The sequence below is a fragment of the Aotus nancymaae genome, unplaced genomic scaffold (genome assembly GCF_030222135.1).
Source record: "Aotus nancymaae isolate 86718 unplaced genomic scaffold, 86718_ANA_hifiasm-v0.15.2.pri h1tg000067l, whole genome shotgun sequence".
NCBI classification, from domain to species: Eukaryota; Metazoa; Chordata; class Mammalia; order Primates; family Aotidae; genus Aotus; species Aotus nancymaae.
This window is the reverse complement of record NW_026988482.1, coordinates 17,522,838-17,548,580: the sequence shown is the minus strand read 5'-3', so window position 1 is coordinate 17,548,580 and position 25,743 is coordinate 17,522,838. Positions and strand designations below refer to the sequence as shown.

The following is a 25,743-nucleotide window of genomic DNA, read 5'->3' as shown; positions in this document are numbered from 1 at the left end:
TATCCATAAGGACTAGCTGAGTGGCTGACTCCTCCAGGCGGCAGGCTGTCCCTCTTGACGAGTGGAAACCATGTGCTGCCATTCCCAAAGTCGGCCTCAGCTTGGTCCTTGGCTGGAACCTTGTACAAAAGTTTCTGGGTCAGCAGACCTCACAGACAAGGATCCCTAGCTGGCCACTCCCAGCCCTGTAAAGGCTCTAAGACAAGAAAGCGGGGAGCCTAGTTCGCATTGCTGGAAAATCATTAAAATATCCCCGATGCTTGGCGACTAAGCCCGGCAGGTATTAGGGGCTCGCTTCCCCTCAGCCCGCCCCATCCCCCGCGCCCCGCGCTGCAGTTCCCTCTAAGAAGCGCGATCTAAGTGAGCCTGAGTGCTGAGTCGCTGAGCAGCCCGCTCTCCATGTGACTTCAGTTTCCGTCTGTTCCTTCCGCTAGTGCTAAAATAATCTGATGCCTCAGAGAAAGGAGGCAGCCCAGCCCGGCGTTCGACTGCTCTCGAGGAGGCTGGAGCCCCCGGAGAGGATGCGCCCCGCGGAGCCGCCTGGGCCTGCGGGAGCCGTGAGTATTTCCTGCGTGGGGGCGTCCCCTGGGGACAGCCGGGGCCCTTCTCCAGGTGGGCGAGCTCGGGCGAGGATGGGTTGTAGGAAGTCAGCGTCCGTCGGTGGCCCGCGGCTGAGGGCTGCCCAGGAAGCTGTGGCTTGCTGCATCCAAGCGCCGGCGATTCTGCGCTGGGTGTGGGGGCCGCAGCTCTGGGTGGAGGTGGAAAGAACTCCTTCCAGGAGCACTTACAGTGAAAAAGGTGGTGCGGTGTAGTGGAAACCACGAGGGCTTCAGACTCAGACCTGGATTTGACTCCTGGCTCTGCAGGGAGCATGAGAGCAGGCCGTTAAGGTTTCCGAGCCTCAGTTTTCTCATCTGCAAAATGGGAACAATGATGCTCCCTTCCTGGGCTGGGCGACTGGATATGATGAGACCACTCAGTGCACACTCAGCATGCTGAGCGCTGGGATCTCCTTTCCTGCCCTGAAACGTGGGTTGAGAACCACTATTTCATAGATGAAGACACTAAGACTGGTGAACAGCAACACATGTTCACAGATGTCTTCCATGTGCCAGGCCTGTACAAGGCCTTGGGGACACAGCTCAGCTGTGAAGATGTGCAAAGCTTAGGAGATTCGCTGTGGCTCTGTGACTTGGATCCATGGCTAGCCTAGTCTTTTTTTTTTTTTTGAGACGAATCTCACTCTGTCTGCCAGGCTGGAGTGCAGTGGCACGATCTTGGTTCACTGCAACCTCTGCCTCCTCCTGGGTTAGAGCAATTCTGTTGCCTTACCCTCCTGAATAGCTGGAATTACAGGTGTGTGCCACCACACCCGCCTAATTTTTGTATTTTTAGTAAAGACGGGATTTCGCCATGTTGGCCAGGCTGGTCTTGAACTCCTGACCTCAGGTCATCCACCCACCTCAGCCTCTCAAAGTGCTGGGATTACAGACGTAATCCCAGCAGCCCAGCCAGCTAGCCTAGTCTTAGATCTGTGGCTTATCAGAGGGAGACTAAGACTCGGATGCCCTTCTGTAGCCCTCGTGGCCTCTCCATGTGGGCCAGCTTCTGAAGGGGTCAGCGTACATCCCCAGGTACCCAGGAGCTAGATGGAAAGAAGGGGCCACTGAGGTGGCTTTGTGCTGCCTCTGAGAAGGTGAACCGTGCCAGTTGGTGGCTGGGACTGGAGGAGACTGGGTCGGGGTCCTAAGGATGGTGCCTCTGGACAGGGCTGGTTGGGGCTGGTGTGCTTCCGGAGGGGCTGAGGGGACCCCACTGGAGGCTTCCTCACGATGGATACAGCCTGTTAGGAGTCTGGATGCTAGAAACATTCAGAGTCTATGGAGCTTCCATGCTTTCCTGTGTGCCTTTTACTCACTGGCTGTGACACACAGACTGTTCCTGTGAATGCTGGGGCTTTCCTGGGCTTTACATCCCTGAGTCATATTTATTCTCCTCACACACCCCTTAGGTTTCTATGTCTATGCCTGAGAGTTCCTAAAGGAGATTGTAGAATCATGGGCCCGGGGGGGGGGCGGTGGGGAACAAACACCTTCACTCATGCCATTAAGTTAAAAAAAAAAAAAAAAAACCAAAAACTCAGCTTCACAAAGAGGGCACTTCTTTAAAAAAAATTTTATTTATTTATTTATTTTTAGCAACAGGCTCCTGCTCTGTTGCCCAGACTGAAGTACAGCGGCATGATCACAGATCACTGCAGCCTCCAACTCTTGGGCTCAAATGATCCTCCTGCTTCAGCCATCTGAGTAGCTAGGACTACAGGTGCATACCACCATGCCAGCTAATTTAAAAAGAAATTTTTTGTAGAGACAGGGTCTGTGTTGCCCAGGCTGGTCTCAAACTCCTGGGCTCAAGCAATCCTCCTGCCTCAGCCTCCCAAAGTGCCGGGAGTATGGGCATGAGCCACCACACCCCGTGTTCATCTAATGGATACCCTCATGGGAACTTCATGAAAACCCATATAAATATAATTTCTCATAGTTTTTAAATCCATCATCCAAGAGTTCCTGCTCTTTGGCGATGAGACATGCATGGTAAACTCCGAAACAGACAGTAGACTCCCAATATCTTTGTTCTGGGATCTGCATTAAGAATACACTGACCAGCTGGGCATGGTGGCTCACACCTGTAATCCCAGCACTTTGGGAGGCTGAGGCGAGCAGATCACCTGAGGTTGGCAGTTTGAGACCAGCCTGACCAACATGGAGAAACCCTGAACTCTACTAAAAATACAAAATTAGCCGGGCATGGTGGCACATGCCTATAATCCCAGCTACTCAGGAGGCTGAGGTAGGAGAATTACTTGAACCCTGGAGGCAGAAGTTGCAGTGAGCTAAGATCACACCATTGCACTCCAGCCTGGGCAACAAGAGTGAAACTCCATCTCAAAAAAAAAAAAAAAGAATACATTGACTTGTCTGTCTCTGGTCTTAACTCTTTTGGAAGAGAGATGCTAGTACTGATTACAACCTGCATTCTCTGTGTATCCACACTGCAAAGTGTAAACCAGAGGCTCCTATGGGCAATGACTGTGCCTCACATCATGCGTAGGTTCATTGTATAGTCTTATAAGTTAGGAGAGGGTGGACTTTCAACCGTGACTGAAAAACACTAGCTTTCTTAGGACATGCTGTCTATTACATACTTACAGATGTCTTTGTTTACTGATGCTTGTTAATGTGTCATTGCACATCAGTGACAAGCATTTATCTTTTTTTTGCCTTTCACTTTCCACCCAAACCATTTTTCTCAACTTCATCATGAAAAAATGCTGTGTGCTGAGTCTATGATGGGGCTCTGGGCTAGGTTAGGTGACAATCTCTGAAAGCTCAGAGAGGTGAAGTGAAGGAAAAAGGACATTGATGCTTGAATCTTATAAGCCTCACATGCAACAATAAACCCAATTCTTAGATATTCAGATTCTTAGATTGGTTTGGTTGCAAATGACAAAAAAAAAAAAAAAAAAACCACACACACACACACACACAAAACCTCAAATTGGCTTCAGCAAAAAAAGAGGATTTATTATTTCAAATAACTGAAAAGTCTATGGGCAATACTTTCAGGCATGGCTGAGTCCAAATGCTCAAACAACTTTGCCAGGAATCCATCTACCTTCATTTCTCAGCTTTGCCTTCCTTTCTGTGGGTCTCATTACCAGGCAAGTCCTGGAGCTGGTGGCAAAGATGGCTGCCTGCAGCTCCAACTATTCCCACTGGCTTGGCATCTGAAACAGAAAGAGCAAGGCTCCTTTCCATGAGTTCTAGCAACTGCCCTTGGATTGATTCTCATGGGCTTGGCTTTTATGATGAGCCTGTGTTAGGAAAATGGAGTGCTCTCATAGGACCAGCCTTATTCATAGGCCCCACCCTGAAACCAGGAGTTGAGATCAGACCCAAACAAACACAGACTTTTTAAGAAAGGAAGGGAGTTGGTTGCACAACAGCGTAAGTATATTTACTACTATTAAATTGTACTCTTAAAAGCAGTTAAGACGATCACTTTCAGCCAGGCACAGTAGCTCACGCCTATAATCCCAGCACTTCGGGATGCTGAGGTGGGCAGATCACCTGAGGCCAGGAGTTCAAGACCAACCCGACAACATGGTGAAACCCTGTCTCTACTAAAACTACAAAAATTAGCTGGGCATGGTGGTGGGCACCTGTAATCCCAGCAACTCAGGAGGCTGAGGCAGGAGAATCACTTGAACCCTGGGGACTGAGGCTGCAGTGAGCCAAGATTACACCATTGTACTCCTGGGCAACAGAGCAAGACTCCATCTCAAAAAAAAAAAAAAAAGATGATCGCTTTCATGTTTTATGTATTTTACTACAACTGAACATTTTCTAAAGAAAAATAAAGAAAGGGGTGGTTTCCTCAAAGGGGAATTGAGGAGTTGTTACCAGAAGGAGAAATGAATGTGAGTAGGTGAAACCAACCAATTTCCAGAACGAATAGAGTCAGGTGCTGAGACCAGACAAATGTGTCTTTTCTCGCTTTAATGCCGGAGGGATTTCAGACTTAACAGAGTGAAGAAAGGAGGAAGTGGAACCCTGTCATGGTCCTCACCCATGAGGTGGGCGTGAGGAGCAGGCTGGTACTGGATGGGTTCAATGCAGCCACAAAGCCTGGTGAGGTCACAGGGACTCTCCTCGTCCAGCCCCAACCCAAAAGGTTGCCTAAGTCAGGTGCTGTGCCATGTGCAACAAGAAACTTTCTGCTGCCACCTCTAAGAAAGAGAAGGATCAGGAGGGGATTTCTCCCAGGAGATAGCACTGAAGGCTCCATCATTTCACCTGTCTGTTCTCAAGCAGGACCTTAGTGTCTGAGGCAGCCCTATACCCACAGTGCCTGGCAGGGGCTACCCTGGGGTACACATCATGTTCTCCTAAGCTCATGTCACTCCATTTCAGATGTCAACTGGACACGGACTCCTGCTGATCTTCCCTACTGTCATTCACTCCTCTCCTGGTCCAGTCTTGATCTCATGAGGTCTCTTCTGCCCTTCCAGTGTCTCCCCTCTGTGGTCCCACCAGGCACCAAGGCTGAACCCTTTCCCTCGGACTGCAAGGTCAGTGGGGACCCTGCAGTCCAGGGTCCCTGCCTGGCCCTGGACCACCTCCTTCAACTTCAGGAAGTTAGTGGTCTCCCTGTCACCATGCAGCCTGGCACCCTGAGACCTCCTCTTGGGCCTCCCTCAATGGCCTTTCTCTTGTTCTAGGATATTGGACCCTTCCTCAGCTCCTGATGCTTCCATTTGGCTTCTCATCTTTTTCCACATATCTGGTTTTCTTCTAGGCTCTCTGGCTCCATTTTGTTTTGTTTTTTGTTTTGTTTTGAGATGGAGTCTTGCTCTGTCGCCTAGGCTGGAGGGCAGTGGTGCAATCTCGGCTCACTGCAACCCTCTCAGGTTCAAGCAATTCTCCTGCCTCAGCCTCCCGAGTAGCTGGGATTACTGGTGCGCACCACCATGCCTGGTTACTTTTTTGTGTTTTCTTTTTTTTTTTTTTTTAGTAGAGACAGGGTTTCACTGTGCTGGTTAGGCTGGTCTCAAACTCCTGACCTCGTCATGATCCGCCCATCTTGGCCTCCCAAAGTGCTGGGATTACAGGCGTGAGCCACCACGCCCGGCCATCTCTGGCTCCTTTTGAAGGCCTCTGACAGCCCCTATCTTATTTCGTCTCCACAGAAGGCCATGGTGCCATGACATACTCAGGGCGCTGTTCAGAATATCAGGCACCACGTGGCACAGGCACTGACTGTCAGAATAGACACTGTCATCAACACCAGGGTCCTGAGGGACTCTGCTGGATCAGCTGTCACCTTCTTGGTTTTTGGATCATGATGGGGGCTCTGGGAGTTCCAAGAGGGGGCCCAGGCAGCTGGGGTGGGGGCTCATGGGATGGTTGTTTACCAACAAATACATACCTGCACCTCCAGTGAACATTCACTTGACACAGTCCTCCCAGGAAGCTGCACGTCTAGCACCTCCTCCCTGGACCTAAGCTCAGTTCTAGTTTTGGCTTCACTAAATACAAGTTATGTGATTTGAGCAATTCACTTTGACTTTTTTTTTTTTTTTTTTTTTGAGATGGAGTCTCACTTCTTTGCCCAGGCTGGAGTACAATGGCATGATCTCGACTCACTGCAGCCTCCATCTCCCAGGTTCAAGCATTTCTCCTGCCTCAGCCTCCCAAGTAGCTGGGATTACAGGCACATGCCAGCACACCCAGCTAATTTTTGTATTTTTAGTAGAGATAGGGTTTCACCGTGCTGGCTAGGCTGGTCTGGAACTCCTGACCTCGCCATGATCTGCCCACCTTGGCCTCCCAAAGTGCTGGGATTACAGGCGTGAGCCACCGTGCCCGGCCCACTTTGGCTTTTTTGAGTCTTGGGTTTCTTATCTGTAAAATGGAAATAGTAAGCAGGGAATCAAACAGATGCGTATACACTGACTTTATTCACATTAGCCAAAATATCTATCTAAATGTCTATCAATAGATGAATATAGTGTATGTATATATATATACACACATAAATATATACAATGGAATGTTATTCCACTTTACAAAGGAATGAAATTCTGGTACTTGCTACGATATGGATGAGCCTTGAAAACATTAGTCAAGTAAAACAAGCTAAAAGGACAAATACTGCATGATTCTACTTATATGAGTACTTAGAATAGGCAAATTCATAGAGAAAGAAAGAATAGTGGTTACCAGACAGGGGAAGTGGGGAGTTATTATTTGACAGATACAGAGTTTTAGGTTGGGTTTATGGAAAAGTTGGTTGCACAACAATGTAACTCAACTTGATGTCATTGAATTGCACATTCAAAATAGGTTAAGATGGCAAATTTTATGTATATTTTATAGCAATAAAAAATGAACGCCGGGTGCAGTGGCTCATGCCTGTAATCCCAGCACTTTGGGAGGCTGAGGCAGTTGAATCACCTGAGGTCAGGAGTTTAAGACCAGCCTGGCCAATATAGTGAAACCCCGCCTGTACTAAAAATACAAAAATGAGCCAGGTATGGTGGTGCATTCCTGTAATCCCAGCTACTTGGGAGGCTGAGGCAGGAGAATTGCTTGAACCCAAGAGGCAGAGTTTGCAGTGAGCTGAGTTCGAGCCACTGCACTCCAGCCTGGGCAACAGAGTGAGACTCTGTCTCCAAAAAAAAAGAAAATACTAATGCCTACTACATAGAATTATTGCAAATATTACATGAGATCATTTGTCTATAAGAAGCCTTTGCAACCTCAAGTGCTATTATTGTTACTGGCCAATAGCATTAAGTTATAATTCAATTATCTTGGCTTTATCCAAGAATTTCCTAAAAATTATTTTTGTATTTTAGGAAGGGAATTTACAAAACTCACATTACTCCTATTCTTTTGTGAATTCAAGTAAGTTCTAGAGAAAGAAAAATCAGCTAAGAACAGCTTTCCAGTATTATTTGAGGGAATATGGAAAGGACAAAATAATCTCCTTTACAATCTTGAAATGACACCATGAAAACTGGATTATTTTTCACCATCACACATATAAACACCTATTGAAGAGCAGTGCATTAAGGCGGATAGAAGTCATTCACTCCTGACTGAGCTGCTTTCCTTCTGACTTCAGCTGAGCACACTAAGGCAGAGTCTATCACATCTATTTTTTCTTTGCTGCTATTGAAGACAGAATTTCTTTAACAACATATAAACATTATTTCCCCGAATAAAATGTCAAACTTTGTAATCTCAGGATGCTCTTCAATTAAATTGACCCAGAATATTGACAAAGTAGAAACTTTTTAAAAAAGTTAAATCACAGGCCGGGCGAAGTGGCTCATGCCTGTAATCCCAGCACTTTGGGAGGCCAAGGCGAGTGGATCACTTAAGGTCAAGAGTTCAAGACCAGACTGGCCAACATGGTGAAGCCCTGACTCTACTAAAAATACAAAAATCAGCTGGGCGTGATGGGGTAATCTCAGCTACTTGGGAAGCTGAGGCAGGAGAATCTCAGCTACTTGGGAGGCTGAGAAAGGACAATCGCTTGAACCCCAGAGGTGGAGATTGTAGTGCCACTGTACTCCAGCCTGGGTCACGGAGTGAGACTCTGTTTAAAAAAAAAAAAAAAAAAAAAAAAGGTTAAATCACTTGATACGCATTCTGAAATATTTAGGGGAAATTATATCAATGACTGCAATGTACTTTGAAATGCACTATGAGGCCAGGCGCAGTGGCTCACGCCTATAATCCCAGCAATTTGGGAGGCCAAGGAGGGTGGATCACCTGAGGTCAGGAGTTCGAGACCAGTCTGTCCAACATGGTGAAACCCTGTCTCTACTAAAAATACAAAAATTAGCCAGGCCTGGTGGTGGGCACCTGTGATCCCAGCTACTTGGGAGGCTGAGGCAGGAGAATTGCTTGAACATGGATGGGTGGCAGAGGTTGCAGTGAGCCAAGATCGTACCACTGCACTCCAGCCTGGGTGACAAAGTAAGACTCCATCTCAAAAAAAAAAAAAAGAAGAAGAAGAAAAGAAAAGAAATGCACTGGGAGTGGTGCTGTGTGCCTGTAGTCCTAGCTAATCAGTAGCCTTAGGTGGGAGGATTACTTGAGGCCAGGAGCTTGAGGCTCTAGTGTGCTACGATCCCATCTGTGAATAACTACTGCACTCCAGCCTGGGCGACGTAGTGAGACCTCTAAAAAAAAAAGGAGAAAGAAAGATGGACAGAAGTATAGATAGATGGATAGATGTATGCTGTTGGGGAAAAGTTAAATGACTAACAGTACCTGGTAACTGTTCACATTCCTTGTCATAATTATAAAAATCAAATAATAAGAAATTAGAAAACTGCCATAGGAACTATATAACTACCTATAATATACTGTCATATGAATTACTGGATTATTGCTCCACTGAACTATTAGTTTGTGATGAGGAGGTGATACAAGCACTGAGCCTGGCAGGACGAATAAGAGCTCGGCAGGTGAAGAAGAGCAGCATAAGAGCCTTTCCCACAGAGGAAAGAGTGTGTGAGCATGCGTGATTTAGTCAAGGACTGCAGGCATTCCAGGATGGCTGGGGCTTGTGGTATTGAGGTTGAGTTGATGCAGAAGTCACAGACCTGGGTTTGAATTGCAGCTCTAACATTCTCTAGCTATATGGCCTATACTGTGTGAGCCTCCATTAACCAAGTGTGAAATGGGATGGATAACATTTACCTGCTGGGATTTTTGTGGAAATTATATGTAAAGCACCTGGTATAGCACACATTCCAAGGTGAGCACTCAGTAAGCATGAGCTGTGGACAGAATCTGGGAGCAATTATGCAGACCTTGAATACCACTGAATTAACCTTTGAATTGGTCTACTGTCAGGAATCCGTATCATTTCATTCCTCAGGAATCCGTATCATTTCATTTACACTTTCTCAAGGTTACCAGGTAGTCAGGGTGGGGGGATATATTTTCATTGTTTTTCCACTGTGGCCACTAAGCTTCTGCCATCACCCGTCATTCCCGCCCACAGCCTACCACGGGTGCTCTCTCCCCGCCGGACATCCCAGGGTACACATACTGCAGCTCCCAGGGGTGGGAGAAGGGACGAAAGCTCTTTCTCCTTCACTGTATTTCCTTCAACACCAGCTTGCTGTTCGCACAGACGAACTCTGCTTTCCCTTTAATTAACACACTGCTTTGTCTCACTATAGAAAACATCGCCCCCACCTGCAGTGGGGGAGTGTCCTCCTGCAGGCCTTGGAGGACTTGGTGGGGGTCCCCTGCTCACTGAACTTCAAGTCCAAAACATTCCCTTATATTGACAAAGGCTTTTGTTTTCTTTCTTTCCTTCTTTTTTTTCTTTTTTTGAGACAGAGTTTCGCTCTTGTTGCCCAGGCTGGAGTGCAATGGTGTGATCTCGGCTCACTAAAAACTCCGCCACCCAGGTTCAAGTGATCCTCCTGCCTCAGCCTCCCAAGGAGCTGGGATTACAGGCATGTGTCACCACACCTGGCTAATTTTGTATTTTTAGTAGAGATGGGGTTTCTCCATGCTGGTCAGGCTAGTCTCGAACTCCCGACCTCAGATGATCTGCCCACCTCGGCCTCCCAAGTGCTGGGATTACAGGGCTGAGCCACCTCGCCTGGCCCTGACAAAGCCTTTTCACACACACTCTCTCGTTCAGTCTTGACACAACCCTGTGAGGTCAGCAAGAAGTGTTGTCCTCCATGGCCACCACCAGAGTGAAGGAGCCAGCCTTGGGCCCAGGTCTCTTTCCCTAGTCCAGGGTCCCTTCTCTACACAGATCCCACCTGCTGCTTCTTATGGAGAAAGGCAGTGGCAGGTAGTCATTCTCTCAGAAGTGACCAGAGGGAACAACCTTGTGATACTGAAGGGAATTAGATGCTAACGTGTTATGTAGTGTGCCTATCAGCAGAGATGACTTGGGTCTCTCCTATTGAAAGCTGACAGCGAGGACCCACCACCAGCCACCACCAACACGCAAGAGCAAGGTGTTAACTCGCAGTGGGAGCAGATTTGCATTTATTAGAACCTGTGGCCAGATGCAACCTGTGGCCGTGGAACAGGACAAGATGAACTGACCTCTGCTGGTTCTGCCAGGCTGATGCTGACCACATGGGAAGCCAGCTGGCTTCTTTGCGGTGTTGAGGAAATGAGGGCTGAGCAGGGAGGTGCTCAAAGCGGGCTTCTTACACTGGCTATCTGGAGTCACTATGGGAAGAGCCCAAGGGAAGAAGGGTTGCTGTGGCCCCTAAATCCCCCTCCAGGTGGAGGCAGAGCCTCATCCATTCCCAGAGAGAGTCTCTTGTAACAAGCCCCATAGAGCCCTGGCTGACCAGGAGTGCAAGGCTCAGTGGGAACCAGAGATCTGCATTTAACCCTTGCTGGGAACCATCGCACTGCCTTCCCCAAGCCACCATGCGCCTCCCATTTTATCTCTCTGGCCTGAGTGCTCGCACATCCATATGGTGGTGAGTAGTCCCTTCAGAAACGCTGCAGTTCTTCCTTGAAGGATGGTCAGTTACTAAACTTCAATGAATGTGCATTTGCTAGAAGGGCCACATACAGCAAAACTGATCTTTCTCACGCAAATCCTCAGGACCACACATTCAAGGAGCGCTCCAACAAATTCAAGTGATACAACTCCTCACTGATTTGTCTAGGCTCAGAGGGAGATCCAAGTCCTAACGGCCAACGTGAAGGGTCCCAGTGGTACAGCTGGGTGATTACAGGCAGTAAGAGTAGTAAAGACTACTTTTTGAACATTCTTTTTGAAATTGTCTTTTGTTTTTTCCAGACAGAGTCTTGCTCTGTTTCCCAGGCTGGAGTGCAGTGGCAGGATCTCCTCACTGCAACCTCCACCTCCTGGGTTTAAGTGATTCTCCTGCCTGTAGTCCCAGCACTCTGGGAGGCCAAGGTGGGCAGATCATGAGGTCAGGAGTTCAAGACCAGCTTGGCCAACATGGTGAAACCCCATCTCTATTAAAAATACAAAAATTAGCAGGGCATGGTGGTGGGCGCCTATAATCCCAGCTACTCAGGAGGCTGAGGCAGAATCACTTGAAATTGGAAGGCAGAGATTGCAGTGAGCCAAGATCGTGCCACTGCACTCTGGCCTGGGCAACAAGAGTGAAATGCTGTCTCAAAAAAACAAAAAACCATATGGTATCCTGGATTAAATGTTCATAGCAGCATTATAAATAACAGCCAAAGAGTAGAAACAACCCAAATGTCCACCAACTGATGAATGAATGGATAAACTAAATCTGAAATATTTATAAAATGGAATATAAATTAGCCGTAAAACAGAATGAAGTACTGATGTATTCTACAAGGATGAACTTTGAATACATTATGTTACGTGAAAGAAGCCAGACACAAGAAGCCACATATTGTATGATTCTATTTTTATGAAATGTCTAGAATAGGCGAATCCATAGAGACAGAAATTAGATTAGTAGTTTCCAGGGGCTGGGGGAAGGTAGAAATGGCAGCAACTGCTAATAATATGAGGGTTCTTTTTGGGGCAATGCAAATCTTGTGGAATTAGATACTGGTGATGGTGGCTTCAACTTTGTGAACATTCTACAAACCACTAAAGTGTACAAGTTAAAGGGTAAATTTGATGGTATGTGAATTATATCTCAGTTTTAAAAATATATATTTTATGGCCTATATTTAGAGAAAGGGACCGGACTACGTGGTATCTTTCCAAAAGTTTTAAGGAACTTCCTTAAATTTGATAGCTAGTTAAAAAAAAATTTGATAGCTAGTTATGAAAATAATCGAAACCTCAATTATCAAAGGTTGAATAGTTTTCAGCTTGAATAAGTTTGGGCCAAATGTCACTCTGCCTTTTTCCTCCCTCCCTCCTTCTTTTATTACCTTTACCAGGTTATGTTTTTTTCTTTTTTTGAGACAGAGTCTCACTCTGTCACCCAGGCTGGAGTGCAGTGGTATGATCTTGGCTCACTGCAACCTCTGCCTCCCAGGTTCAAGTGATTCTCCTGCCTCAGCCTCCCAAGTAGCTGGGATTACAGGAGCCTGCCACCACACCCAGCTAGTTTTTTGTATTTTCAGTAGAGACAGGGTTTTGCTGTGTTGGCTAGGCTGGTCTCAAACTTCTGACCTCATGATCCACCCGCCTTGGCCTCCCAAAGTTCTGGGATTACAAGCATGAGCCACCACACCCGGCCCCTTTACTAGGTTATGTTTTAAGCAATAAATAGATTTCACAAAACTATTTGCTTGGTGTAAGAATGATTTCTCCAAGCAAAACTGCAAATAAAATTAGTTTATGCACAGATTTTTTAAACTATGATAATTTGTCAGTACTCAAAAGAAGTCATTTGTCCTAGGTTACGTAAATCTCATCAGTATTACAATGCCCTCTTTACAAACAACTTGTATGTGTTAATTTTTTGTAACTCTTATTTTACATGAAATTTTAAACTTACAGAAAAGCTGCAAGAATACTACAAAGATTCCCATAACTCTTCCCCAATTGTTAACAATTGCTTTCTCTTTCTCCCTTTCTCAGTGGATAGATAGATAAACAGATAATTGATAGATGATAGATTAGATAGATAGATAGATAGATAGATAGATAGATAGACAGACACCCATATATACACACACACATTTAATTTTGTTTCAATGTGTATTTTCTAAGATAAAAAATCTGGGAAGTTAACATTGAGGGCCAAGTGTGGTGGCTCACGTCTGTAATCTTAGCACTTTGAGAGACCTAGGAGGTTGGATCCCCTGAGCCCAGGAGTTCAAGACCAGCCTGGGAAACATTGCAAAACCCAGTTTTTGTTATTGTTGTTGCTGATGTTGTTTTAGATGGAGTCTCGCTCTGTTGCCAGGCTGGAGTGCAGTGGTGCAATCTCTGCTCACGGCACCCTCCGCCTCCCGGGTTCAAGTTTTTCTCCTGCCTCAGCCTCCCAAGTAGCTGGGACTACAGGTGCATACCACTAGGGCCAGCTAATTTTTGTTGTGGTAGTTTTGTTTTGTTTGAGACAGAGTCTTGCTTTGTCACCCAGGCTGAAGTGCAATGATGTGATCTTGGCTCACTGCAACCTCTGCCTCCTGGGCAAGTGATTTTCCTGCTTCAACCTTCTGAGCAGCTGGGATTACAGATGTGCGCCACCATGCCCAGCGAATTTTTGTATTTTTAGTAGAGATGGGGTTTCACCATGTTGGCCAGGCTGGTCTTGAACTCCTGACCTCATAATCTGCCCACCTCGGCTTCCCAAAGTCCCAGGATTACAAGCATGAGCCACAGTGCCCAGCCATTTTTGTATTTTTTTTTTTTTATAGAGACAGGGTTTTGCCACTTTGTTCAGGCTGGTCTTGAACTCCTGAGATCAAGCAATCCACCCTCCTTGGCCTCCTAAAGTGTCGAGATTACAGGCGTGAGCCAGTGCATCCGATCGCAAACAAACATAATTTCCAAAGCGAAGGACACTCTTTGCAGCTGCTGTACGTTCTACTTCCTCGCTGTCAGTGTTCTCTTGTTACAAAATACAACCTCTATTCATGTTGTTTTTATGAACAAATCGATTTTTACCACTGTCTTCCTATGACCAGGTCTAGAGGCAGAAAACCATGTTGTCTTATCTGCCTAAAAAGCAACACCACATCTTCATAGAGAAGGGATGGCTATGCAGTAGATTCACAGCGTTCCATCATAACCAGTTAGAACGCATCAGTTTCCGGCCATATGTGGTGGCTCATGCCTGTAATCCTAGCACTTTGGGAGGCCGAGGCAGGCAGATTACGAGGTCAGGAGTTTGAGACCAGCCTGGCCAATATGGTGAAACCTGTCTCTACTAAAAATACGAAAATTAGCCTGGCATACTGGTGCATGCCTGTAGTCCCAGCTATTTAGGAGGCTGAGCCAGAATGGCTTGAATGTGGGAGGCGGAGGTTGCAGTAAACCAAGATCGTGCTACTGCACTCCAGCCTAGGACAGAGGGACGGAGCGATAGAGCAAGACTCCGTCTCAAAAAATAATAATAAAATAAAATGAAAAGAATCCATCCATTTTCCAAATGGGCCAAACCTTGTCAAGACAGAGCAATAGGCAACTCAGGGTCCCAGGAACACTCACCAGGTGGCAGCCCCTTGGGAAGCTGTTGGGCTTTCCACCTGTTCCTGCATGTTGGGCACATGCTGGCTTAGATGCCCTCTTACAGCTGCAGGCGCTGTGGCATGGTCCTCACCCCTGAGGTTGTGTGGGAGGAGAGGAAGCAGTCCTGTGCACGCAGGGAATGAGTCATGGGATTTTGCAGTGAGATATGGCAAGCAGATCGTTTACCCTGGACTCTTGGCAGTGCTGTGGCTCTGAGGAAGCTCTGCGCCTACACGCTCTAGGAAGAGTGTTTCTCCACCTCAGTGGTCTCTATTTTGACAGGCTTTTATTTCTTTACAGTCATTACATACCTTTAAGTTAGCACTGGGTCCTGGCCATTCTCGCTTACATGATTGTATCAGTCAGGGTCCAATCAGGAAACAGAAACTGCCCAGATTATCTAAAACAGAGATATTTAATGCAAGAAAGTGGCAATGCATGATGCAAGAGGCTGAGAAGCCAAGCAGCAAATACACAGTCAACACAATGATGAGCAACTTCGGGAAGCCTCTTATCTCACCTAGGTAGGGTGAGGATAAGAGGAGGAGGTGGGCCAGGTGTGGTGGCTCATGCCTGTAATACCAGTACTTTGGGAGGCCGAAGTGGGTGGATCACCTGAAGTCATGAGTTCGAGACCAGGCTGGCCAACATGGTGAAACCCCATCTCTACTAAAAATACAAAAATTAGCCAGGCCTGGTGGCACGCACCTATAATCCCAGCTACTCAGGAGGTTGAGGCAGGAGAATCACTTGAACCCAGGAGGCAGAGGTTGCAGTGAGCCAAGATCGCGGCATTGTACTCCAGACTGGGCAACAAGAGCAAAACTCCATTTCAAAAAAACAGAATAAAACAAAGCAAAAATACAAAGAGGAGGAGGTGGTGTCACTCTAGGATGTCTCTGTCCAAGGCAGAGAGGAAGGGAGAGATACACCCTGGATTCTTTCTACCCTCTGCTGTCTGACTCCCAGTAGTATCTTCCATTGACTAAACCAGCTGGAGGACAGGTGACAGCAGAGTTTGGGATTCAGAGCCTTCAGAAGTCAGAGCCCTGCCACACCCAGCAGAGCAGGGAAGGGGAAGGCATAGCTCTGGGGACAAACTGCTCTCAGCCAGCAGAGTCATCTGTGCCCCAGGTTAGCCTTGCTCTGCAATTTACGATGTACAGTTTTTAATCTAACCTTCCTGCATGCCTTTTACACATCTAGCTGGTATAATTCATCCTTCCAGTCACATTACTCATGCTTTTATTTTAGACTTTGTGTATCTGTTGAATTACCTTGGAGATTACACAGGAATAACCAGCACTCAATCAGCTCACTGGTGTTTGGAACTCATAAGTAATAATTGTGTCACTACCCTCACAGCTAAGGAAGCACTTTCACATATGTGAGACTGGTTTATTCTCATGCAACTCTGGAATAGTTATTATTATTCCCACTTTGTAGACAGATTCTCTGGGTCTTGGATACTTTGTTTGAATTCCTGAAGGACAAACAATGAATAACAGAGGCAGAATTCAAACTCTGTTCTGTTTGGTTCCAAACTCCGTAATTTTCCCATGATATCCTGCTGCTTCCTGCCAGAAGGAGCTGCCCAGGGCCACAGCAAGAGTTTTTCTGGGCTGGTGCGCTGAATTTAGGAGGAAGAAGAGGATGTGTTTTAAACTTGCAAAATTCTTGATGACCCATAAATTAAAATGCCCCTCTTGGATGTGACACGTGGCCTATCTTGCCTTCCAATCTGAAGGTTACCTTGTTGCTGAAGGACCTGCACTCTTTCCCCTTACACATCTAGATACAGTTCTTCAATATACAGGGCTTGCTGTTCTAGAAAGATCGAAGTTGGCCAGGTCCAGTGGCTCATGCCTGTAATTCCAGCACTTTGAGGGGCTGAGGCAGGCAGATCATGAAGTCAGGAGTTCGAGACCACCAGGCCAATATGGTGAAACCCCGACTCTACTAAAAATACAAAAATTAGCCAGGTGTGGTGTCAGGTGCCTGTAATCCCAGCTACTTGGGAGGCTGAGGCAGGAGAATCACTTGAACCCGGGAGGCGGAGGTTGCAATGAGCCAAGACCGTGCCACTGCACTCCAACCTGGGTGACAGAGTAAGACTTCATCTCAAAAAAAGAAAGAAAGAAAGAAAGATCAGAGTCACAGAAGTGGGTACCACCCCATGCCTGACAGAGGCAGGCAGGGAGGAAAGGAAGGTTTTTATCTCCCCATCTCCCCTCAATAAAATTCAGGATGCCCAGTGAAGTTTGAATGTCAGATAAACAATTTGTTGGTATAAGGATGTATCTAGCATTGAAATGATGCCTTGTAATTTGCTAAATCTGAAACTATGCAACCTTATTTCATAGTGGGCAGCAATGGTGATCCCAGGTTTCAGAGGAAGGGTGCTGGGGGGATCATGAGGTCAGGAGCCCATACAGCTCTGCTTTTGCCCTCTCTGCCCTGTGCCAATCACAAGGTAATGATTCCTGTGCGGGTGCAGAGGTGGGTCTGGAAGGAGATTCCCAGTGTCTGGCAAGTTCTGGTGAATTCTGCATTGGAGGTTTTCTCTGTAGTAAGGGGAGTTGGCCTGGCCTGAAGTGAAAGCTGACTTACCCGGTTTCACTTAGCTCTTCAGCTAGTCTGTTTTCCCTGGGGAGCATTCAGATCTCAACAAGAAGGTAAAATGAGCCTTCAGGATACCTAAATGCATTTGAAGAAAGGAAAGAGGAGGGGTAGAAGAGGGCTTACATGTGCCCAGCAGAAAGGCCCCTGAGTAGCTGGAGTGAACAGGTGGGATGAGCTGGTGCTGCTGGCCCAGGAGAAGATGGGAGGGCAGACACGGGGCCTCGGGTGGATGTCAAGGAAGGGGGCAGAATGGAATGCTCTTGCCTCTGGGTCTGCAGAATGCAGAGCTGGGGGCGTGCATCGGGTGTCAGGTCCCCAGCAGGGCAGCAGTGAATGCAGCCTCACTGTCGGGAGACACTGCCCCACACACTTATCAGATGGGAGCGAGGTGGGGCTGCTCTCAGCTCTACCACTAAGGTCATCGCAACCTCGAGTAAGCAGGTAGTATCTCTGGGCCTTTGTTCACGTGACAAATGTGATGGTGGGAGATATATTGCATTTCCCTTATGGCTCCTCTTATTTCTGAATCTCTCCTGGTATGTATATAATTTCAAGCCTTCTCATGACTGCTGTTCTGTGTGCACTGGCCAGGCAAGAGGGCTGGCAACCACGTTTCATTAATCATCTTTATTCTCTCTGAAGATTGCTTCTTCATTTCCCCCTCCATTTTCTCCCCTATCCAGGCAAAATATCAAACCTCTTCTTTTCTTTTGAGACAGAGCCGTAAGGAAATGCAATATATCACCCAGGCTGGAGTGCAATGGCACCACCATCTCAGCTCACTGCAACCTCCACCTCCCAGGTTCAAGTGATTCTCCTGCCTCAGCCTCCTGAGTAGCTGGTATTACAGGCACGTGCCACCACACCCAGCTAATTTTTGTATTTTTAGTAGAGACGGGGTTTCACCACGTTGGCCTGGCTGGTCTCGAGCTCTTGACCTCGTGATCTGCCCGACTCAACCTCCCAAAGCGCTGAGATTACAGGTGTGAGCCACCACACCCAGCTAAACCTCTTTTTTCAAAGGGCCACAGTCAAATGAGTTAACCAAAGATATCAATGCTTTTGTAAAAGCTGCCTGTCAGCAAGATGATTAGTAACTCTGTGGGACAGAGGCTACGATTCATATTTCAGTCTCAGTTCAGTCTTCAACTCTTCATTCATTCACTCAGCAAATACTTCCTGAGCTCATGGGATGCATCAGGCCGATTGGAGCTGGAGGCAGGGAAACTTCAGCAGAATTACAAAATATGGGAAACTCCAGGTGACTAGAGACCTGGTTACTCAAGCTTTTGCTTCTCCCTCTGTGCTGGACTCACTGAAGTTTAGTGTTCAGCCACACATCCATCAAATGAGAGAGGCAAAATGAAATTGAGTTCTTGTCAACAGTTTCAGTGAAAGGCTGGAAGGCTTGGCTAAATGGAGGTATTTGAGTAACCTGTGGGTTGCATCTCTATGGAGCTGTGAGCTCCACAGAGCTCCAAGACCACACAGAATTGGAACTGGCTCTTTCTCCCAAGAATACAAAGCAGCCCTCTGGGATGTCCTTCTCTTACTTGTGTCTTCCTTGCTGTCTGTCCACAGGGCTGCCCTTGAGATGGAGTTGTTGCCCTTTTGGCTCTGCCTGGGTTTTCACTTCTTGACAGTGGACTGGAGGAACAGAAGTGGAACGGCCACAGCAGCTTCCCAAGGGGGCTGCAAGTTGGTGAGTTTTCCCTTGAACCCTGATTTGTCGGTTGCTCCTGTCCTGACAAGGTTTGGTCCATTTGGAAAGCTGACAGATTGTCCATCAGGAAGGGCAGAGAATGAAGAAGGCTGAATCACTCTGTGCCTGCCTAGCACAGTGCCATGTGCAGCTGCTCTTTAACCACAGGCTTTTAAGATGCTGCCTGAGAAAAACCAGGCAGTCCCTGCCCCACCCTTCTCATATCTGCTGAGGACAGGAGGCATCTGAGACCAGCCTAGGGCAGCCTCCTGGAAAAAGAACTACTTGTTAAAAATCTGGATGATTCAGGATGGGTCTAGTGGCTCATGACTGTAATCCCAGCACTTTAGGAGGCTGAGGCAGGCAGATCGCTTGAGCCCAGGAGTTTGAGACCAGCGTGGGCAACATGGCAAAACCACATCTCTACAAAATACAAAAATCAGCCAGATGTGGTGGCACACACCTATAGTTCCAGCTACTCTGGAGGCTGTGGTGGGAGGATGGCTTGAGCCGGGGAAGTGGAGGTTGCAACGAGCTGAGATCATGCCCCTGCCCTCCAGCCTAGGTGATGGAGCTAGGCGTGGTGGCTCACACCTGTAATCCCAGCACTTCGGGAGGGCAAAGTGGGCGGGTCACCTAAGGTCAAGAGTTCGAGACCATCCTGGCCAACATGGTGAAACCCCGTCTCTACTAAAAATACAAAAAAATAGCCGAGTGTATTGGCACATGCCTGTAGTCCCAGCTACTTGCAAGGCTGAGTCAAGAGAATTGCTTGAATCTAGGAGGTGGAGGTTGCAGTGAGCCGAGATCGCACCACTGCACTCTGGCCTGGCAACAGAGAGAGACTCCGTCTCAAAACACAAACAAACAAAAAATCACAAAAATTAGCCGGGCGTGGTGGCACATGCTTGTAATCCCAGCTACTGGGAAGGCTGAGGCAGGAGAATCACTTGAATCCAGGAGGCAGAGGTTGCAGTGAGCCAAGATCACACCACTGCACTCCAGCCTGAACCACAGTGAGACTCTGTCTCAAAAAAAAAAAAAAAGAAAACAACAACAATAAAAAACCCTGGATGATTGAGCTGCATCAGTGGTATGAGAATCTCTGGGTGAGGTGCATTAAAGTTGGAGAAGTCCACCTCGGAGTTTGTGGACAAGTCGACAGCTAAGGCTTATATAGCTGTAGGGAGGGCTTGCTCCCAGGCTGCACTGCAGAGCAACAGCTGGACCATGCTCAGGCCAAGAAGCCCCAGACAGTGGATACTCAAGCCTTTACAGGTACCTTCTCCAGGGCTTTCAGCCTCTATGTGGAAATACACTTGGGTCAAAATTGAGACATTTCCAGGAATTTTCTCCTTCACCTATAACAATGATATCAAAAGTCTGCTCAAGAAACATATTTAGGCTGGGCGCAGTGACTCATGCCTGTAATCCTAACACTTTGGGAGGCCAAGGTGGGAGGATCACGAGGTCAAGAGTTTGAGACTAGCCTGGCCAACATGGGGAGACCCCGTCTCTACTAAAATTGGCTGGGCATGGTGGCAGGGGCCTGTAATCGCAGCTACTCGGGAGGCTGAGGCAAGAGAATCACTTGAACCCAGGAGGCGGAGGTTGCAGTGAGCTGATGTCATGCCACTGCACTCCAGCCTGGGTGACAGAGCAAGACTTCATCTCAAAAAACAAACCAAAACACTTTTTCCTAGACACCTAAATGACATCCTGTAGCTGATTGTTGTCTTTGCCAGTTTTGCAAATCATAGGGCTGAATTAAAGTATCCTGGCGTGTGTGCTTTCTGTAGTATGACCTGGGTGGCCTCGCCCCTCCTGCTTCCTTATTCTGCACAGTCAGAGTAGAACCCTGCTCAGCAAAAGCACTGAATTGGGCAGAGCCCTGGGCTCCAGTCCCAACACTGCCACTGGCTCTTCACTTCTCCCCCTCCAGACCCACTTTACTTCCCTGTACAATTCAGGACAGTGACAAACTCTCAGGTCCTTTTAAACTGTGATATTTATCAATCCAGATAATGTAGGGGAGCCTCCCAGGCAAAGCAACTTTGGGTGAAATGAAGGTGTTGCCGTACCACAGGTCGTGCCTCACTGGCTCTGGGGTTATGCAATAGTCGTAACTGTCGGTGGAGACCCATCACCAAGTGCCAGCTGTGTGCCAGGCGCCGTGTTAAGCACTTCAGGAGCAGCCACTGGTTTGATCTCACAGCAATGCTCTGAAGCAGATACGATTTGTTTCTCCATTTTTCAGAGGAATTAACAGACTTAGACTAAATGATTTGCCCAAGGACACACAGAAATAAATGACAGAGGTGGGATTCAACTCCAGGTAGAAACCCTGTCCTCAATCCCCATAGTTAAAACCAGTCTGCAAGTGGAGTTGTGACCTCTCAGCACCTGATGAACAGGGGCTTGGATCTTCTCTCTTTTTTTTTGAGGCAGTCTCGCTCTGTCACATAGGCTGGAGTGCAGTGGCGCCGTCCTAGCTCACTGCAACCTCTGCCTCCTGGATTCAAGCAATTCTCATGTCTCAGCCTCTCAAGTAGCTCGGATTATGGGCTAATTTTTATATTTTTAGTAGAGACAGGGTTTCACCATGTTGACCAGGCTGGTCTTGAACCCCTGGCCTCAAGTGATCTGCCCAACTCTGCCTCCTAGTGTGCTGGGATTCCAGTGTGAGCCACTGTGCCTGTCTTCTCTAACATTCTGTGTTTTAAGTGAGGCCTGGAATTTGGCTCCTAACTGACCATTTAAGCATGAAATAGGACAATGTAAAGAACATCCTTTTTCTTTTTTGAGATGAAGTCTTGCTCTGTTGCTCAGGCTGGAGTGCAATGGCGCGATCTTGACTCACTGCAACCTCCACCTCCGGGGTTCAAGCGATTCTCCTGTCTCAGCCTCCCAAGTATCTGAGATTACAGATGTCCACCACCACACCCAGCTAATTTTTTGTATTTTTAGTAGAGACGAGGTTTTACCATGTTGGCCATGCTGGTTTTGAACTCCTGACCTCAAGTGATCTGCCCGCCTCAGCCTTCCAAAGTGCTAGGATTACAGGCGTGAGCCAGTGCACCCGGCCTTTTCTAGCCTATTTTTAAAATGAGAATTCCTAGAGCCATCCCCAGCAGTTGCAGGGACAGTCTGATAAATGAACTAAGTTTCTGTGCATAAATGCCTGCCTCTGGGCCTCCTTCCTGCTGACCAGTGTGGTTTTGGCCGCAGGTAGGTGGAGCCACTGACTGCCGAGCGCAGAGCCTTGCTTCGGTGCCCAGCAGCCTCCCACCCCATGCCCAGACACTCATCCTGGATGCCAATCCTCTCAAGACCCTGTGGAATCACTCCCTCCAGCCTTACCCTCTTCTGGAGAGCCTCAGCCTGCACAGCTGCCACCTGGAACGCATAGGCAGCGGCGCCTTCCAGAAGCAAGGCCACCTGCGCAGCCTAGTCCTAGGGGACAACTGCCTCTCAGAGAACTACAAGGAGACGGCAGCTGCACTCCACGCCCTGCGGAGTCTGCGGAGGCTGGATTTGTCAGGAAACTCCCTGACAGAGGACATGGCGGCCCTCATGCTCCAGAACCTCTCCTCGCTGCAGTCTGTGTCCCTTGCAAGGAACACCATCCTGCGGCTGGATGACTCCGTCTTTGAGGGCCTGGAGCATCTCTGGGAGCTGGATTTGCAGAGGAACTACATCTTTGAGATTGAGGGAGGTGCTTTTGACAGCCTGACTGAGCTGAGGCACCTCAACCTGGCCTACAACAACCTCCCCTGTATCGTGGACTTCCGGCTCACGCAGCTGCGGTTCCTCAACGTCAGCTACAATGCCCTGGAGTGGTTCCTTGCGAGCGGGGGTGAGGCTGCCTTTGAGTTGGAGACGCTGGACCTGTCTCACAATCAGCTGCTGTTTTTCCCTCTCCTGCCCCAGTCCAGCAAGTTGCATACCCTCCTGCTGCACGACAACAACATGGGCTTCTACCGGGACCTGTACAACACCTCTTCACCGAGGGAGATGGTGGCCCAGTTCCTCCTCGTGGACGGCAATGTGACCAACATCACCACTGTCAACCTCTGGGAGGAATTTTCCTCCAGCGACCTCTCAGATCTCCGCTTCCTGGACATGAGCCAGAACCAGTTCCAGTACCTGCCAGATGGCTTCCTGAAAAAAATGCCTTCCCTCTCCCACCTGAACCTCAACCAGAATTGCCTGATGACGCTTCACATTCGGGAACATGAGCCCCCGGCGGGGCTCACCGAGCTGGACCTGAGCCACAACCAGCTTTCGGAGCTGCACCTGGCTCCAGGGCTCGCCAGCTGCCTGGGAAGCCTGCGCTTGTTCAACCTGAGCTCCAACCAGCTCCTGGGCATCCCTCCTGGCCTCTTCGCCAATGCCAGGAACATCACTACACTTGACATGAGCCACAATCAGATCTCACTTTGTCTCCCGCTAGCTGCCTCGGACCAGGTGGGACCCCCCAGCTGTGTGGATTTCAGGAATATGGCATCTTTAAGGAGCCTCTCTCTGGAGGGCTGTGGGCTGGGGACATTGCCAGATGGCCCATTCCAAGGGACCTCCCTCACCTACTTAGACCTCTCAAGCAATTGGGGGGTTCTGAATGGGAGCCTTGCCCCACTCTGGGATGTGGCCCCCATGTTACAGATCCTGTCTCTCAGGAACATGGGTCTCCACTCCAGCTTTATGGAGTTGGACTTTTCTGGGTTTGGGAATCTGAGGGAGTTAGATCTGTCGGGAAATTGCTTGACCACCTTCCCAATTTTTCGGGGCAGCCTGGCCCTGCAGACCCTGGATCTCCGTAGAAACTCGCTCACAGCCCTTCCCCAGAAGGCTGTATCTGAGCAGCTCTTGAGAGGACTGCGGACCATCTACCTCAGTCAGAATCCGTATGACTGCTGTGGGGTGGATGGCTGGGGAGCCCTGCAGCATGGGCAGACCGTGGCCGACTGGGCCATGGTCACTTGCAACCTCTCCTCCAAGATCATCCACGTGACGGAGTTGTCGGGAGGCGTGCCTTGGGACTGTAAGTGGCAGCGGCTAGACCTGGGCCTGCTCTACCTCGTGCTCATCCTCCCCAGCTGCCTCACCCTGCTGGTGGCTTGCACCATCATCGTCCTCACTTTTAAGAAGCCTCTGCTTCAGGTAATCAAGAGCCGCTGCCACTGGTCCTCCGTATACTGACCCAGCTGAGTGCCAAGTCTCGAAATTTGGTTTGCATGTAGGAGGACATTTTCTCTGCTAGCTTTCAAGATGTGATGCAGAGGCCAAGCCTGATGAATTGAAATTTCAATTAAAATTTAAAATGTTTCCATTCCTTCTTCTCCCCCAAATTCTTTTTCCATACTTATAATTCATCCTCATTATCTTGGTAAAATATTTATTAAGTGACATTTTATAGAAATAAAAGACGTGTCTCACAAATATTTTTTAAGTTAAATGCAGCTTGTGTTTCTTTTTTAAATGTTCTCTAGTGGTTTCCCTTGGATTATTTTTTAGTGTCTTTCCCTTGGTGACATCCATGGAGCTGAAAGGGTAGCAAATCAATGCTAGAAATGGTGAGAGGCCACGCCCTGGGGATTCACCACGGACAAGAATTTCATAGCACAACAACAGCAACAAAGAATTTCAAAGCACAGCTCGAGGGTCTGACATAAGATCATAAGATGAGGACTCTCACCTGCTGCATGACTGGCCACTGCAGTCAGAACTGGCCTGTGATCCCAGCACTTTGGGAGGCTGAGGCGGTTGGATCACCTGAGGTCAGGAGTTCGAGACCAGCTTGGCCAACATGGTGAAACCCTGTCTCTACTAAAAGTATAAAAATTAGCCAGGTGTAGTGGTGTGTGCCTGTAAGCTCAGCTACTCCAGGTGGCTGAGACAGGAGAATTGCTTGAACCTGGGAGGCAGAGGTTACAGTGAGCCCAGATTGCCACATTGCACTCCAACCTGGGCACCAAGAGTGAGACTCTGTCTCAAAAGATAAAAAAAGAATGGACCTCTGGCAGGGCCCTTTCCAGGTGCCCTGGCTTCATACCTGGAGTCTCTGGCAGACAGACATGACTCTTCCATGGAGAAAGTAAGAGGAGATAACTGGCCCCGAGTTTATCCAGTCAGTAAGCCAGATACAGTCCTCCTTCTGAAGGGAAGTAAAGAGGAATGCAGAAAGGAATGAATTCTGCTCACTTGTGAACCCTCCCAACTCTTCACAAAAAATGTGCCTACAACTTCTTAGCAGACGTTCAGTATCTGTATTCACTAGATTCTTAGCTTTCTTTCTCTCTCTGTTTATTCAATGACTAACGAACGATTTCTGTGCTCCTCTCTGGGAGAAAAGATAAAAAAGACATAGCCCCCGTCCTTTGGTAGTTCAGAATTTACACTGTCCTCAACGTTTTTAATCCCTGCTTACTAAATCATAAAGGAATTAAACGCAATGGGGGACGGATGGGGAGGGAGAGAGGCTAGAAATCCCACACACTGATTGCTATTACCATGCAGACTAACTGTCAGCAGAAACGTTTAGGCAATCAAAGAGATAAAATCAGTGGTCTTACTTTGACAAAGCAGGAACTTCCCTTGGATGCTCTACAGAGGTTTGAACAAGGCCATTTCAGGCCCCACATTCAATAGTATTCGTGGCAGGCCCTGTTAGACTTTGCCCTTATTATGACCCCACCTTTCCCTCCTGC

General features: G+C 48.0%; 1 protein-coding gene across 1 annotated transcript; it reads left to right on the top strand.

Moving 5' to 3' along the window:
• Positions 1–341: 341 nt before the first annotated feature.
• On the top strand, positions 342–24,477 carry NRROS (negative regulator of reactive oxygen species). Its single transcript, XM_012435069.2, has 3 exons — positions 342–557; positions 18,916–19,036; positions 22,265–24,477. Exons 2-3 carry the CDS (start codon positions 18,929–18,931, stop codon positions 24,233–24,235), a joined length of 2,079 nt encoding a protein of 692 aa, XP_012290492.2. The 5' UTR covers positions 342–557; positions 18,916–18,928; the 3' UTR covers positions 24,236–24,477.
• Positions 24,478–25,743: the final 1,266 nt, after the last annotated feature.